Here is a 14,124-nt window from a genome sequence, read left to right as displayed (position 1 = left end):
ACGATGGCTGTTGCTGACTGATCAAGAGATCACAAAAATGTCGAGAAAGGAACGATCATCCCTCTCTTACCCCATCCCCCGATCTCATTTCCGTCGCATGATCTACACGGAGGGTACCAAGTGCGTGGATATCGACATGGACCAGGTCCGGAGGGAGGCACTGAAAAGGGAAATTATATGACGAGGACGCATGAAGAAGCCGGAAGTTAAAGTGTTGTTAGCGACCAACCAGCCAACGCCCAGCAAAGACAGCAGCCACACCCCTCTTTGCTCTCAGAGGAGGGGAGGGGGGGCACGCAACCTACCAAGGACGGACGACTCGACGTCGACGAGATTCATTTTCAGGAATAGAACAGAACAGCGTCTATTGTTAAGTACCGCAAACCCGTAGCCGGCCAGCCAAGAAGAGAGGCGTTCCTGGGTTGCGGGCACGGCGCCTGCTATCTACGTCATGAATTACCTACGAGAACTACGTAAGCACCTGAGCACTTTCTTGGCCTTTAGCACCACTGCACCGACCACCGCCTTACAAACAAAGTGTGGACAGCAACGAGGGGGAAAATGAAATGTCAAGCGAGTGGGAGAGGAGAAACAGAAACATCATCCACCTTGGGTGAGTTAGGCCTAGATCGGCTCAAACTTTTTATAGTAAAAGTTTGAATATTTCGTTACTCCCTCTCATCTACAACCAAGTAAAATAGGTAGATTAATACGACTATACTACTTTAGCGCTATATTAGTATAGTAATAGCTAGACTTAACTGTTTATAGCGTAGTTGGCTAAGACCTTTCTTACTGCCCTATAAATATCGCCTAAAAAATAAGGTTAAACCCTACTGAAGTCTAGAACCTAGCTATATTCCGACTTATATGTAAAACACCAACCAAAATACGTCCCAATCTGAAAAAATAAACGCCTAAGACCTATATTTCATCCCTCAAAGTAGTTCGAATATTTTACTATTATTAAGTTTATTAAATGTTAAAAGCAGAGAGTAAAATAATAATCTTAATAACCCGCTCTTATAACTTCTTCATAATATTCTTAAACTGCCTACTAATAATAATAATCTACCCAATTTCCTTACCCTCAACGAGAGCTAACTTCTCTACCTAATAGATTATAATTAAATTAATAATAATTAATTAGACGAGAGTTAACCGTTTAAAATCTATTACAATATTATAACAACGTCCCTAAATAGTATTTAACCGCCTTAGAGTATAGTATAAGATAGTATACTACCCCTACTATATCTTTAAAAAAGGAAGTACTAATTTAAACTACCTTTTAAAAAAAAGCGTATTAATTAAATTACCTCTATAACCGCTACTATAATAATATAGTTCCTTAATTGTAAGAGGGGGAAAATATTTAATTCTATTTAATAAAAGGACTTTACTAAAGTATAGGAAGAGGTAAGAAATAAATATAATGAAGTTTAAAACGAATATATTTAGACTATAAAGTATATTAAAACCAAATTCAATACTAAATAATAGTAGTATCGTAATTGAAAGGAAACTTTTTTATATTTAGCGCTTCGTTAAATCCTAATATTAAACTACCTAAAATATCTATATAAAACTAGGAGGCATTTTGTAAGCGGAAGAATATTAAAAGTTATATAGTCGACTAATTAATAAAGTAACTGCTTAGTAATATAAATATATATTCTAAAGTATTCTTTCGTACTAAAGCTTCCGGGAATAATATTGCCGAGCCGGGAGATTCGTAAGTAAATAAACTACTTAATAATAGCGTTAGTTTTAATAATAATAATAATAATAGTAGGGATAACGCGGTTTCGTCCAACGATAATAATAGAAACGATAATAAAATCGAAGAAGTTACCCTACTTATAAAGAGATTTACTAAGGTGTAGTGGTATAGGAGGGATATAAATCTTATTTTAACCCCGCTACTAAATAGCGAAACTCCTTTTATCGATATAAACTCTTATATTATTAGCGGTAGTAAAAGGAAGGGAAAAAACGCAATCGAATTTCTTAATTCGTCAATAGAAAAAGTAGTAGTGTTGCTACAATCTCTTAAAGTAGCTAAATTTAATAACGTTACCTTTGTAGTTAAAAATCTCTACTATAAGTTTAATAAATTAGAGGAAGAAGAAATAATAAATTATATTAATTATTTTGTAAATTACCCTCTCTTTACTAATACGTAGTTAAAATTAAATAAAAAAATAAAGGAGGGGTATATTAACCGGTAGAAATAAGAAGTAGGAGGGTAACTAAATAATTAATTAAATTATTATATATATAATTAATTTTACTAATTACTAAAATAATCTAATGTTTTTAGTAATATAGTAAATAATCCTATCTATACTTAATTTTACTAATTTATAGTATAATCTAATAATTTTCTAATATTATAGCAAATAATCCCAAAAATCTAATAATTTACAATCTCCCCCCCCTATCACGGGGCGAGAGGGCACCGTTGGGGGTAAGGTATGATATACGTTGTTATACGAGGGAGGAGAAGGGAAGTGTGCGTAGAGAACTAGCTATATAGGTGAGAGCCTAGTCTAGGCTAGTCCGTACACGTGCACGCACGTAGGACTATACGTAACTAGAGCCGTCGATAGCTCTAGACTGGAGGCGTACAGTGCAATTATATTATAGGCTAACCCTATAATACTATCCCCCCTCAAAAGAAGTTCGCAGAGTTAAAAAGTCTATATATACGTATAATAATAGCCTTTACCTCAAAAACAATTATAATCTACTAACTACGTTAAAAGTAACCTCTTAAATTATATATCTATTAACTATCGTATAACTTTACTAAATACTAAATATAATTTATCCTTTATATTATTACTAACCGTTATATCAACCGGCTCTATTATTACTATATTTAGGAGTAGCCTCGCGTTAGTTACAAAGGCTATTTTTCGCTAGAATTATATAGAGCGGCGGCGTAGGGGTTCCGGCGTAGGAATAAGAGTAGGCTTAGGAGCGGCCGGGGGCTTTAGGGAATTAGGGGCGGTTGGGGGGTTAGTAGTAAGACGCTCGAGGATCTTTTGGACTCCTAATAATATTAATTTATTTGGGTTTCCGTAATAGAACTACTAAAGGTAGTATTTATAGTTAATAATATTAATAACCGGTTCTTAAGTAGGATCCCTAGTCTTTTACTTAACGTAGTAGTACTAATATATATTACTGCCCAATTAAGTATAGTCGATAAACTTTTTAAATGTCTATTTTTCGTACTCTTTTTAATTATTTATTCGTATTATTACCCGTCCCTTATTTACTTTTATATTTATTATAGTATTCTACCCGGGAAGTCCTATACCTAACTAAGGTTATATTATTAAAATATAGAAAATTAGTAAGTACTTTATATTATGGAGTAATAAGAGGTGAATTATATACGAATTAGCGCGGACAATTCTAAAAGGGCCTTCCTAGCAGGGGGAGAACTTCGTATACGGCCAACTATTAGCGAAATTTATAATATTTAAAAGGACTATATCGTTAATACAATATTTAGGGAAGTCGATATATTTCCTATTAGTATTATTTTTATATTATTCTTATATACGGCGGGTTTATTAAATAGCGAAGTCCTATATCTTTTAAAAATAGTCTATTAGTTCGTTAACTTTATAGTATTCCTTAAATTAAACTAGCGAAAAATTTAGTAGTAATAGGGTACGGGGTTCTATACTTATACGAGGGTAATAACTATAGTTAGTAAAGAACAATAAAATTCCTATTAGTAAGGAAATAATATTATTATTAGCGAATTCTGCAAATAGTAATTACTTCGCCTAATTCGTTTACGCTTAATTAATATAGAGCTTTAAATATTACTTTATTTCTGTATTAATATACTCGGTTTAGGCGTTAGTTTATAAGTAAAAAGCGGAGGTTAATTTATAAATAATAAATAATTTACTATAGAGGGTAGACTAGAAACGTAATACGAATTAAATACCCCTATTAAATAGGATATTATCTAGTAAACTATAAATTAAATAAATATAGTTAATAAAATAGTCAGCTAATTCTTCGGCTTCGAAGGTTATAGTCGCAATATAGTAACGTATCTTTATAAGGCGGTCGATAACAATAGTAATATATTTAAAAGTTTAGCCGAAGTAGGTACTCTCTAGTAGTAGGGTAATATAATCGACCGAAATATCCTTCTAAGGTATTAGAAAAACGGTTATAAACTTAAAGTAACTAGTAGAGTTACACTTTAGTAATTTAGTCTTCGCGTATAGGAGATAGCCCTTATAAAAAAGTCTTATATCGTTATATATTCCTTCCTAATAGAAATTATATTGTAGAAGTTCGTACGAAGCGTTACAGTTAGGGTAGTCCGCGCTAGGAATATTGTATTAGCAACTAATTAATTAGAATTAGAGGCCCTTATTATAAGGGTCGATAATAATTCTATCTTTTTACTTCGCTATATTATTAATAATATAATATTTAAAAAAGGCTCTATAGAATACCTTCTTAATAGTTAATGGCTATTACCGCCGCGACGCGTTTATTAAATAGGATATTAATTCTTAGAGGAAAATTAAGGTCTTATAATTTGCATAGATAAAATCGTTAGTAGATTTAGTATCGAAGTCCTCGGGGCCGAGTAAGTATAATAAAAAGTTAGTAGCGGAGTTTTCGAAATAATTATTTTTAAATTAGGAAGGATTGAATAAAAGTCTCTTATAAGCAACGAAACGACCGTTTTCTTCGCTATTGGGGCGGTCGCTAACTTTACGGCTTAAGGTATCGGAGCGTAAATTCTTAGAGCCTAGGGTATATTTTATTAGGAAATTAAAGTGGAATAAAAATTAGTACTAGCGTATATACGTCTAAGTAAGCTACTTATTAATTATAAAGGTCTATAAATTCTTATAATCAGTTAAAATATCGAATAGCTACTAGGCTTCTTTAAATTTAGGCTTCTACTCCACTAGAGCCTTAATAATAATAAGTAACTCCTTATTATAAATATTATAATTATATTCCTACGAAGTATATTTAGCCGAGAGGTAAATTATAAGGTAGAGAATACTATTGTTACTTTATTATAAAAGGGTACCGCCAGCAGCCTAATTAGAAATATTTATTTTAATAATAGTCTTCTTAATCTAATTATAGATCTTTAGAATAGGGCCCTTAGTAAAGGCTTATTTAAGGAATTTAAATACTTTCTAATAAGTAGTATTCTATATTTAAACTACGTCTTTTTTTATAAGTTTATAGAGTAGGGTTGCTATAATTAAGAAATTTTTCATAAATCGCTAATAGAAATTCGCGAAGCTAAGGAAGGATTGAAGGGACTTCTTTAATTTTAGAGCTAGCTATTCGGTAATTGCTTTAACCTTTTTAGGGTCTATTTTAATACTTCCTAGGGTAATAATAAAGCCTAAGTATTTAGTACGCGTAATATAGAATTCGTATTTATTAATATTAATACTAAGGCCCGCTCTAATTAATTAATCGAAGACGTTATTAATATACTATTTATAGTCCTTTATATTATATAAGTAAATTAGAACGTCGTCGAAGTATATAGTTGTATAAATATTAAGAATATCATAAAAAATATTATTAATATAATTCTAGAAAGCCCCGGGGGCGCCTTATAAATTAAAAAGAACGACTAGCGACTTAAATAAACTAAACCATATTATAAAAGCGGTTAACTATTCGTAACCCTATTTAATACGGATCCTATTAATGGCTATAATAATATTAAATTTAATAAAGATTTTAGTATAATAAATTATATTTAAGGTTTCTTTAATAAGTAATAGCGGATAGCGGAACTTAAAAGTTATATTATTAATACTTCTATAGTTAATATAGATACAAATTCTACCTCCTAGCTTTTTAACGAATAAAACTAATATTAACGCTTTAAATTAAGAAGGTCTAATAAACTTCTTCTTAAAGTTATTATTAATCTATTTTTTAATAATATTAAATTTATCTAGGTTAAAGGCGTAGCCCCGAGTAACTAGCGGCGAGGCTCCCGGGCGGAATTCGAATTTAAAATTATAAAAATAATTAGGGGGAAGGATTTCCGCGCCCTCCTATTTAAAAGTACTAATATAATACTAGTACTACTTAAGGAATTTAGTTTAGATTTCAGCGTTGGTCTTTAAAAGTTTATCCGCTTTCTTATAGAACTTAATAATATCTTCAGACGTAATTTTACTAATATTAACGCTATTAGCAGCGAAGTATTTATTAATAGTTTCTTCGTACTATAAGAAGTCGTTATTAGTACTATTAATTTAAATGGAGGTAGCGACCTTTATTGTACGTAAGGCGGTTATATCTCCCTTCCTGGCTAAAATATCGATTTATTAATAATAATTACTACCGAATAATTTTCTATACTTTTAATTATAGCCTATTGAAACTTCCTTAATTATTTCCTTTATTAAACTATTACTTACGCTCTTAAGATTTAGAACGCTTTACCCGTCTTCCTTTATTATCCTTCTAATATCCTCCTTTATTTCGGCCTAGGTAGTATAAATAACCTAAAATTTTAATATTTCGGCTAGCTAATTAAAACTTATAGTAGAAAGTTCCCGGATATCGTTAGGATTAATAGGACTACTAAAGATACTATAGAAACGGGTTGGGGGCTAATAATTTATAACTCTAATATAAATTCCTCTAATAATTTAATATAGTATAAGCCGGTAGGTTAAAGTAGTAGGCGGGAGGCTTATTAATATAAGCATTTAACCGGGGCTAATTAGAGTTTTACTAAGCGGGGTAGTACTTAATTTATTAATTATTCGGTTCTTAAACCGGTTGAACCTTTAGTAGATAGTTCGCTTTACAATCGTAGAAATAAATAAGTAACGGGCGGACTCCGTTCGTAATAGTTTTAGCTCCCCTTTATCGGGTATTTCTTTAACCGAAGGTTATTTATATAGAGGATAAATTCCGGATACATTAAGGAAAGGAGGGGAAAAGTAGCAAAATATTAAAAGAGTATAAAGGTTAATAACTCTATAAGGAAAATAGCTACGTTACTTATAGGCGGACCCGAAATAGAGAGAATTACTAGGCTAATTAATGCCCGGGGTATAATATACTAACTAAGAATAGCCGAGAATAATAGGGTTATCTTCAGCGAAATTATAAATAAATAAATCGATAACTTTATAGTAAATGCCCGCTTATATTATTATTTTAAAAAAATAGGTAATATTACCCTTTATTTAGCCGTTAGTAAAATATAATAATTTAAGGGTTAATAGTTTAAAAAAGGGTAGCCAGTATTAAAAGATAAAGTACCGGTTAATAAAGCTAAATATAATATAACCGCTATTAATAAGGGTAGAATAATATAATTTACACAGTCTATAAGATAGGTAAATAGAGAGATTTAATAAATTAGAGTATTTATAATAGCTATTTATTAAAAATTTATTTATTTTAATAATATTTAGCTATATAGGGACGAACCCCTACGGTCCTCCTCCTTATCCTACGGACGGGTACTTCTAAACGTAATTTAGTTTGGAGGCTATATATTTCCCTATCCCTAAACCGAACCGGCCTTATTACCTATAAAGGGGCTAATAAAGCCGGGCTAGTAAGTAGGGACCGGGTAATAGTAACCGCCGGGGCCGGGGGTACTAGGAGTTAAAGCAATCGCCAGGAAGCCTATAGGGTAATTAGTACCTATAGTATTAATTTAATAACTACCGCCGTAGTTAGGGCGCTATTAGCTATAATTATATTAATTGTAGGTCAGTTACTACTACTAACCGCCGTTGCTATTAATATTATTATTACTATTATTACCGCTAATATTCTTATTCTTATTCCAGTTTCTATCTTTATCCCTATAGGGCTTAACTTCCTTCTTAAAATTAATACGAGAATAGTATTTTACCGAATAATAACCCTTCTTACTATAGCGGGTATATATACTATTTTTTATACGGTATTTAAAAATTTCATTATTAATTATATACAAAATTTGGACGTCGGAAGTAAATAATATATTAAAATTTATAATAGAGCCGCTTTAATTAATAGTAACCTTTCTAATAGCTATAGAAGCGTTAAAAGTACCGGCGGCGGTAGTATTAAAGCCGGTTTTATAATAAGGGTTAGAACTTTTATTATACTAATCCTTATCCTTTAAATTTTTTACAAAATTGCGGACGAGAGTTAATTATTCATTATACTTATTATTAGTAGGTTAAGGGTTTTAGTAAATAATAGTAGCGCGGATATAGTCCGAGATCTTTTAGCGCAAATAGTAGATCTTTATATTATTATTAAAATTATAGCGATTAATTAAGCAGGTAAAATTATCTTCGAATTTTTACTACTTTATACTTTTAATTATTTTCAACTCCTTAAATTCATAGTAAAAATAAATAATAATATTAATATTATTTTACTTCGTAGTAAATTTCATTAGGAGGGCCTCAGCTATAAACTATTTAATTAGGAGTTCGGCTAAAATCTTAGTAAATTCGAATTTAATAGTTTCGAAGGGAGTACCTTTAATAGAGTAGGCAATAAATAAGAATTTCTTACGCTTAATATTAAAGAGTTAAGGGTCGTCCGACTAAACGAACTAAATACGGAAGCGCTAAATACGAAACTTAATAGAACGTTCGATAATAGTATCTTTACTATTAAATATAGGCAATATAGTAATATATAATACTAACCTATAGCCGCTACCGTCGTCCGTAGTAGTTATAGTATCGGGTTTATCGTTACTAGAATTATTGTCCGGGAGGGTAATATTAAAAGCTCGAACGGCGATAAAGCGTTAGCGTAAATCATTAATCGTTTTTTAATATTTCTCCTTCTATTTTTAATAAGTAACTTTAGAATTAGCTTTTAAAATAGAAAATTCTATTCTTAAGGCGGCGATATCCGCTCGTAGGGAACCGACTTCGGCGGTATAGGTATTATAGATAGCTTTAACTATAGTTTTATAATTCTTAGTAGCCTCCTATACTTAGAAGAGAGCTTTAGTTTAGATTATAATAATATTACTATTAAATTATTTAATTTTTTATTAGGTAAATATTATTTAGGATTTAATAATATTGAATAATTCCTCTACTTCGCGTATTCCTATTTTTGCGCTAATAACGTCCTTGTAAATAAGTCGGTTGAAGGTTATAAATATGGTACGAAAAATTAAGAAAATAGTAAACCTAAAAACGTCATTAATTAAGATATTACGAACAATAACCGTTTAGTTATTAAGGGTCTTAAACGCTTATAAGATATTTAAATAGTAATTATAATTAATTAGGTCGGCCGCTATAAGAATACTAATCGTTATAATTACTAAAAAGTTGTCGGTTATTAGGGGATTAAATATTAATTATTAAATTAATACGCCGGTAAGTATAAAGGAGGGAGAAAAAGAGAGAGCGAACTATTTAATTATTAAATTCGGTTTAGTAATTACTTAATTCGAGGTCTAGAATTGCAATGAAGGTCTTAATCGCGCGGGCTTAAGTTTTAATTAATTAATTAATACAATTGCGATTAATCTTCTTCTACTAGTAAGCGTACGTAGTATAATAGTTTAGTACAATAAATTATTACGGGGTGAGAGGGCACCGTTAGGGGTAAGGTAGGATATATATTATTGTACGAGGGAGGAGAAGGGAAGTGTGTATAGAGGATTAGCTATATAGGCGAGAGCCTAATTTGGGCTAGTCCGTACACGTACACGTACGTAGGACTGTACGTAATTAGAGCCGTCGATGGCTCTAGACTGGAGGCGTACAGTGTAACCACATTATAGGCTAACCCTACGTCGATACCCCCCCCCCNCCCCCCCCCCCCTCCTCCCCCTACTACTATACCTTCCTATACCTTATTACTCTACCTACTATATTATCTCCTCCTCTTTTTCAAATAATTTTACTAATTATACTATATTAATTATAATACCCTCTATTTAATATAATTAGAGTATATACCCCTTATAACCCGCTGCGCCCTTACTTTTACCTACTTTATCTACCTTTTTTTATTTTAATTCAATTAGTAGGGTTATTTAATATACTTTAAGATAAAATTATAAAACGCTATTACCGCGTATACAATTCGCCGCTAATTCTCTAAACTATATTCGAAAAGTATAATCCTTACAATTTTCTATTACCTTTTTAAATAACTAAAGATATACTCCACAATAATACGAATACGAATATACTATAAATTATATAACTTTTTAGGGTCTTTTAATTATACGTCTACATTCCTCCAATTTTAAAAATAATATCTAATATTTAAAAAAGGAATTATAATACCTTACCTTACATTAAACCTAATATTTATTATATAATACTAATTTCGAAGGATATAAAATAAGCGCGAGAATATTTAATTATAAAGTAAAGTATCGTTTATCAACCCCTCTACTCCTACTAATACGTACGTAAAAGAGTAATTAAATTTAATAATAATAAATATATTTTAGGATATATTACCCTTATAGTTATACTATCTCAACTAATTATCCCTCTTAATAAAAGTAACAATATAGGTCCTATTAATCGTACTAATATAATTATTAAAAGCATTCAAACTAAGATTTAATTCGACGTTAGGATCGAAATAATTATCCGGTAGCAATTATATATATACTACGTATAAATATTCAAATCGAAAGAGTATATTGTTTATAATAGTAAATACTATACTCTAACTAATCTAAAATTTATACGAAGTAATTCGTTAAAACTTATAATAAGCCATAACGTATAAAAAGATTATAAACTTCTAATATACTATCTAATATTAATTAGCTTCTAGACCGGTATAATTTTAAAGTTATTATACTAATAAATTGAAAGTAAATCAATCTATTATAAAAAGTTACTTAAATTAAACTACCGAACCGTAATATATCTTATTAATTAACCGTTTAGCGTAGTCTATACTATAGTATATAACTTTAAAAGCCTTCCTCTTCTTTAAATTAAAGATAATATAAATAGCAGTTAATATTATAAATACGAAAGCAGCGTAATTAATACAACCCGGGTCTATACTAGACTGATTTTAAAAAATACAATTATATAGTAATTACAATATACTAGAGTTCTAATAACCTAAAATATAAAGTTTAAATACAGCTCGGCAAATATAACGTTTATCGACAATTTAATCCTATTTATATTATATATCTTAGTACGGAAATACTTAAAAGTTCATAAAAATACTTAAACTTCTAAGTTTTACCTACTTCTAGGCTTCTAATAGAAAACACGTCGATAAACACTAATTTTCTAGTCATTTTACCAATCTCTAGCCATATGTAGAAGGTAATATGCCCTACATTAGCGAGTAACTTCTCTCGGCTACCCTAATTCAAATTTAGGCAAGTTTCCTAGAGTTTCCGCTGCCCAAGCTGGTTAATCGAAAAAAAAATCAATCTTGGCGGCAAAAACCCCTGTCTTTTTCAAACTGTTGACAGGAAAAGTTTGAGCCGATCTGGGCCTTAAGGAAGTTACCCATCACATCTTCCATTCCCCCTCTCTCCCTTTCAAATTATTCATCCGCGTCAGCGTCATGCCCAACCCCTGCGGAAGATCCTAGGTTCGAACGGGGAGGAGGGGCCGCAGGGGCACTCTGTCAAGGTAAAATACACTGCAGGTACCTGCCCCGTTTATTTCATAGATGGTACCTGTGTCATAATTTCAGGTTGCAGTTCCTTTCATGGAACGCTGCAGCTGGTCGAAAAGAGCCTCACCATCTTCCGCAGTACATTCACGAGGATCCCTTGGCGGTGATGTGCAAGATGAATTACGGGATATGTACATTACCGGAGATTTCGCCGTTCTGGGTAAGGTTCGTCAGCAGCCATAATGGTATCGCTAGCTTGGGGTGATGTTGTCTTACCTAGGGACATATGTAGGTACACTATTCTCGGCAGGCAATTTCGACAATGATGATGAAGAGTGGTGGTGTCTTTCGACGACGGACGGCAAGGCAAGCAAAAGTGTGGCCTTCTCTTGGAAGGAGTCTGCACCTCTTTTGTCGATTTGCTTTTTTTCTGGGCCACGGCGCCAATCACGTCCTGCCGTGGCTCGGTGCAAAGCTGCCGTGGGATGTGGCGGGGTGGGGAATAGAAGGCATGGAAAGACCGTTAGGACGAGCGAAGGCAACTTCGAGTCCGACGTCGTTTTCCACCAATGGGGCTCCCTGGCCCGTTGCAGCTCCTGCTTTCTTGTGTACCCACTGTCGCTGGCTGGAGGGGAGGGGAGAAGAGAAGGGGGGGGGGGGTCATCGTCGTCGTAGACTCGTCAACTTCAGTTGGTCGTCCTTCCCCGTCATGCCTCCATTTCACGACCCTTGTCTCATTTTTATTTCTAGCGCCCTTCTCTAGCATCCGTACAATTTCAGCCCGTGATCGGTTTGCGTACCATTCGAGGTTAGCGCCCAGAGGGCATACCAACCCATTTCACCAGTTTTCATGCTGATGGTGCTCCCTCCATTTCCTACTATCAACCCACATTGCAGTCTTCTTTTTCTCACCCCTCCCATCCCTCGTCTACCTGCGACCCCCCTCCCTCGACGACCAGACTACACTTTTGACCCCTCCTCTCGTGCATGGGCCAGCATCGACCAACTGAGCAATGAGATTCCGCCCCCTTGTCGCATTTCGGTTGATCACCGTCGATCAGCCTGTTCGCCAAGCGAGACCGGGGTCCCATATCCTTGTCTGTTCTCAAAAATGTTCCCCAATCCATGTGGATGGGATCAACATTTGCTTCTCTGCCTGCCCGCCCGCTGCCGAGATGGCGGTTGCTGCTACGGAGGGGCTGTCAAGAAAGCTGCCAGGTGCTGATGTCATGGGCGTACGACACAGTACGTTACTATCGTGTTTTGTATCGCAACTTTGCCGTTACCAAGGCGAGTGACCTGAGCGCTCAGCAGTCAGCGCTAGTGTATAACTAAGAAACTCCTCTAGCTCCCTGTTGGGGGGCTTCTGTGGCTTCTCACGGCGAAGCATCATTGGCATCGATTTGCATTGGCAACATGAGATTATGCCAATGTTCTTTTCCATGATTATTCCTGCTATCGACCCTGCTAATATTGCATGATCAACGAATAGTCTTCGACAGCAATACGCATGGTTTCGTTGGTTGCGCCTCAGCCTGGAAGATGCCTGCGGGTGGTCCCGGGGCGGAAGCGGCGGAATTTGTGTGGTTTTGACATTTCCGGTGGTGAGTCGAGCACTTCCACTTGCATGTCTGCCAAACTCGCGATATCAGGGTCAACCTTATCACCTCATTGGCCTTATTGCATCACGGCATGTTTCCTTTCAAGACAGGCAGCGCCGGTCACTGGCAAATACGAATGAGGCTCGTCTCGTCCTGCCTTCTGTGGCTGTGAAGCGTACTCGGGTTTCTATCACCTCACCTCGTCCAGCAATGATCTTCGTTCACACCCTGTATTACGCAGTTGGCTTTGAGACTGAGAAATTCACCCACAGCCTGACTTGAGACATTGACAGCGGAATAGCAGTTCGACAGTGGTTTCTCTTCAGGCCTCTCAGCCGCCCGCCTAAATAATGTATCACTGAAAAACGGCGGTTAAGTCACGCGAGGCTCATGACGCCTCTTCATTAGTCTCGACGCCTACTGTTCATGCTGAGTAACAACCCTCCCGCCATGTCTGTGCAACCGAAGCCATGAGACGAGGCCTCGAAGATATGAAGTCAGGTTCCTCCCAAAGCTCAAACATTCTATGGGTGACTCGATGCCTGTTGTTTCACCTGGTGGCCACTGACACGACCAACAAAACCGCAACCATCGATCATGTTTTGGAATCCCTTGTTACCTCCCAATCAGAAAGACAATTAAGTAAATGAATCAAAAATTATTGATTGTGAAAAAGAAGTTTACAAAAATTGCCGTCGCAGTACATATTCCATCTGTCCAGGTTCGACAAGATAAAAACGAACATGAACCCTGCGTATGCTTGACAAGGTTATCGATACGAAGACGCCTCCAGTTATCCCTCAACAACTCCAGCAACTCGTTCCAAGATGGACAAAGGTCGAAATGAACCCAAAACCCCACACGATCTGTCTGATCCATGCAGATT

The 14,124-nt window shown here is 34.4% G+C and overlaps 2 protein-coding genes across 2 annotated transcripts; one reads left to right on the top strand and one right to left on the bottom strand.

The window, feature by feature from the left end:
* Positions 1–37: 37 nt before the first annotated feature.
* NEUTE1DRAFT_114569 (uncharacterized protein) lies at positions 38–1,743 on the top strand (the record flags this gene model as incomplete). The annotated part of the gene is made up of 8 exons (XM_009857967.1): positions 38–145; positions 392–473; positions 505–613; positions 1,348–1,357; positions 1,414–1,419; positions 1,462–1,469; positions 1,593–1,602; positions 1,684–1,743. 8 exons carry the CDS (start codon positions 38–40, stop codon positions 1,741–1,743), a joined length of 393 nt encoding a protein of 130 aa, XP_009856269.1.
* A 3,965-nt stretch (positions 1,744–5,708) lies between these two features.
* Positions 5,709–5,897, bottom strand: NEUTE1DRAFT_52623 (uncharacterized protein; the record flags this gene model as incomplete). The annotated part of the gene is made up of 1 exon (XM_009857962.1): positions 5,709–5,897. A coding segment is annotated over one exon (189 nt), but the record flags the coding sequence as incomplete, so codon positions are not given.
* Positions 5,898–14,124: the final 8,227 nt, after the last annotated feature.

Source organism: Neurospora tetrasperma (assembly GCF_000213175.1).
Source record: "Neurospora tetrasperma FGSC 2508 unplaced genomic scaffold NEUTE1scaffold_81, whole genome shotgun sequence".
In the NCBI taxonomy this organism is placed as follows: Eukaryota; Fungi; Ascomycota; class Sordariomycetes; order Sordariales; family Sordariaceae; genus Neurospora; species Neurospora tetrasperma.
Note: the sequence above shows the minus strand (reverse complement) of the source record. Positions and strands in the feature narration are given on the sequence as shown.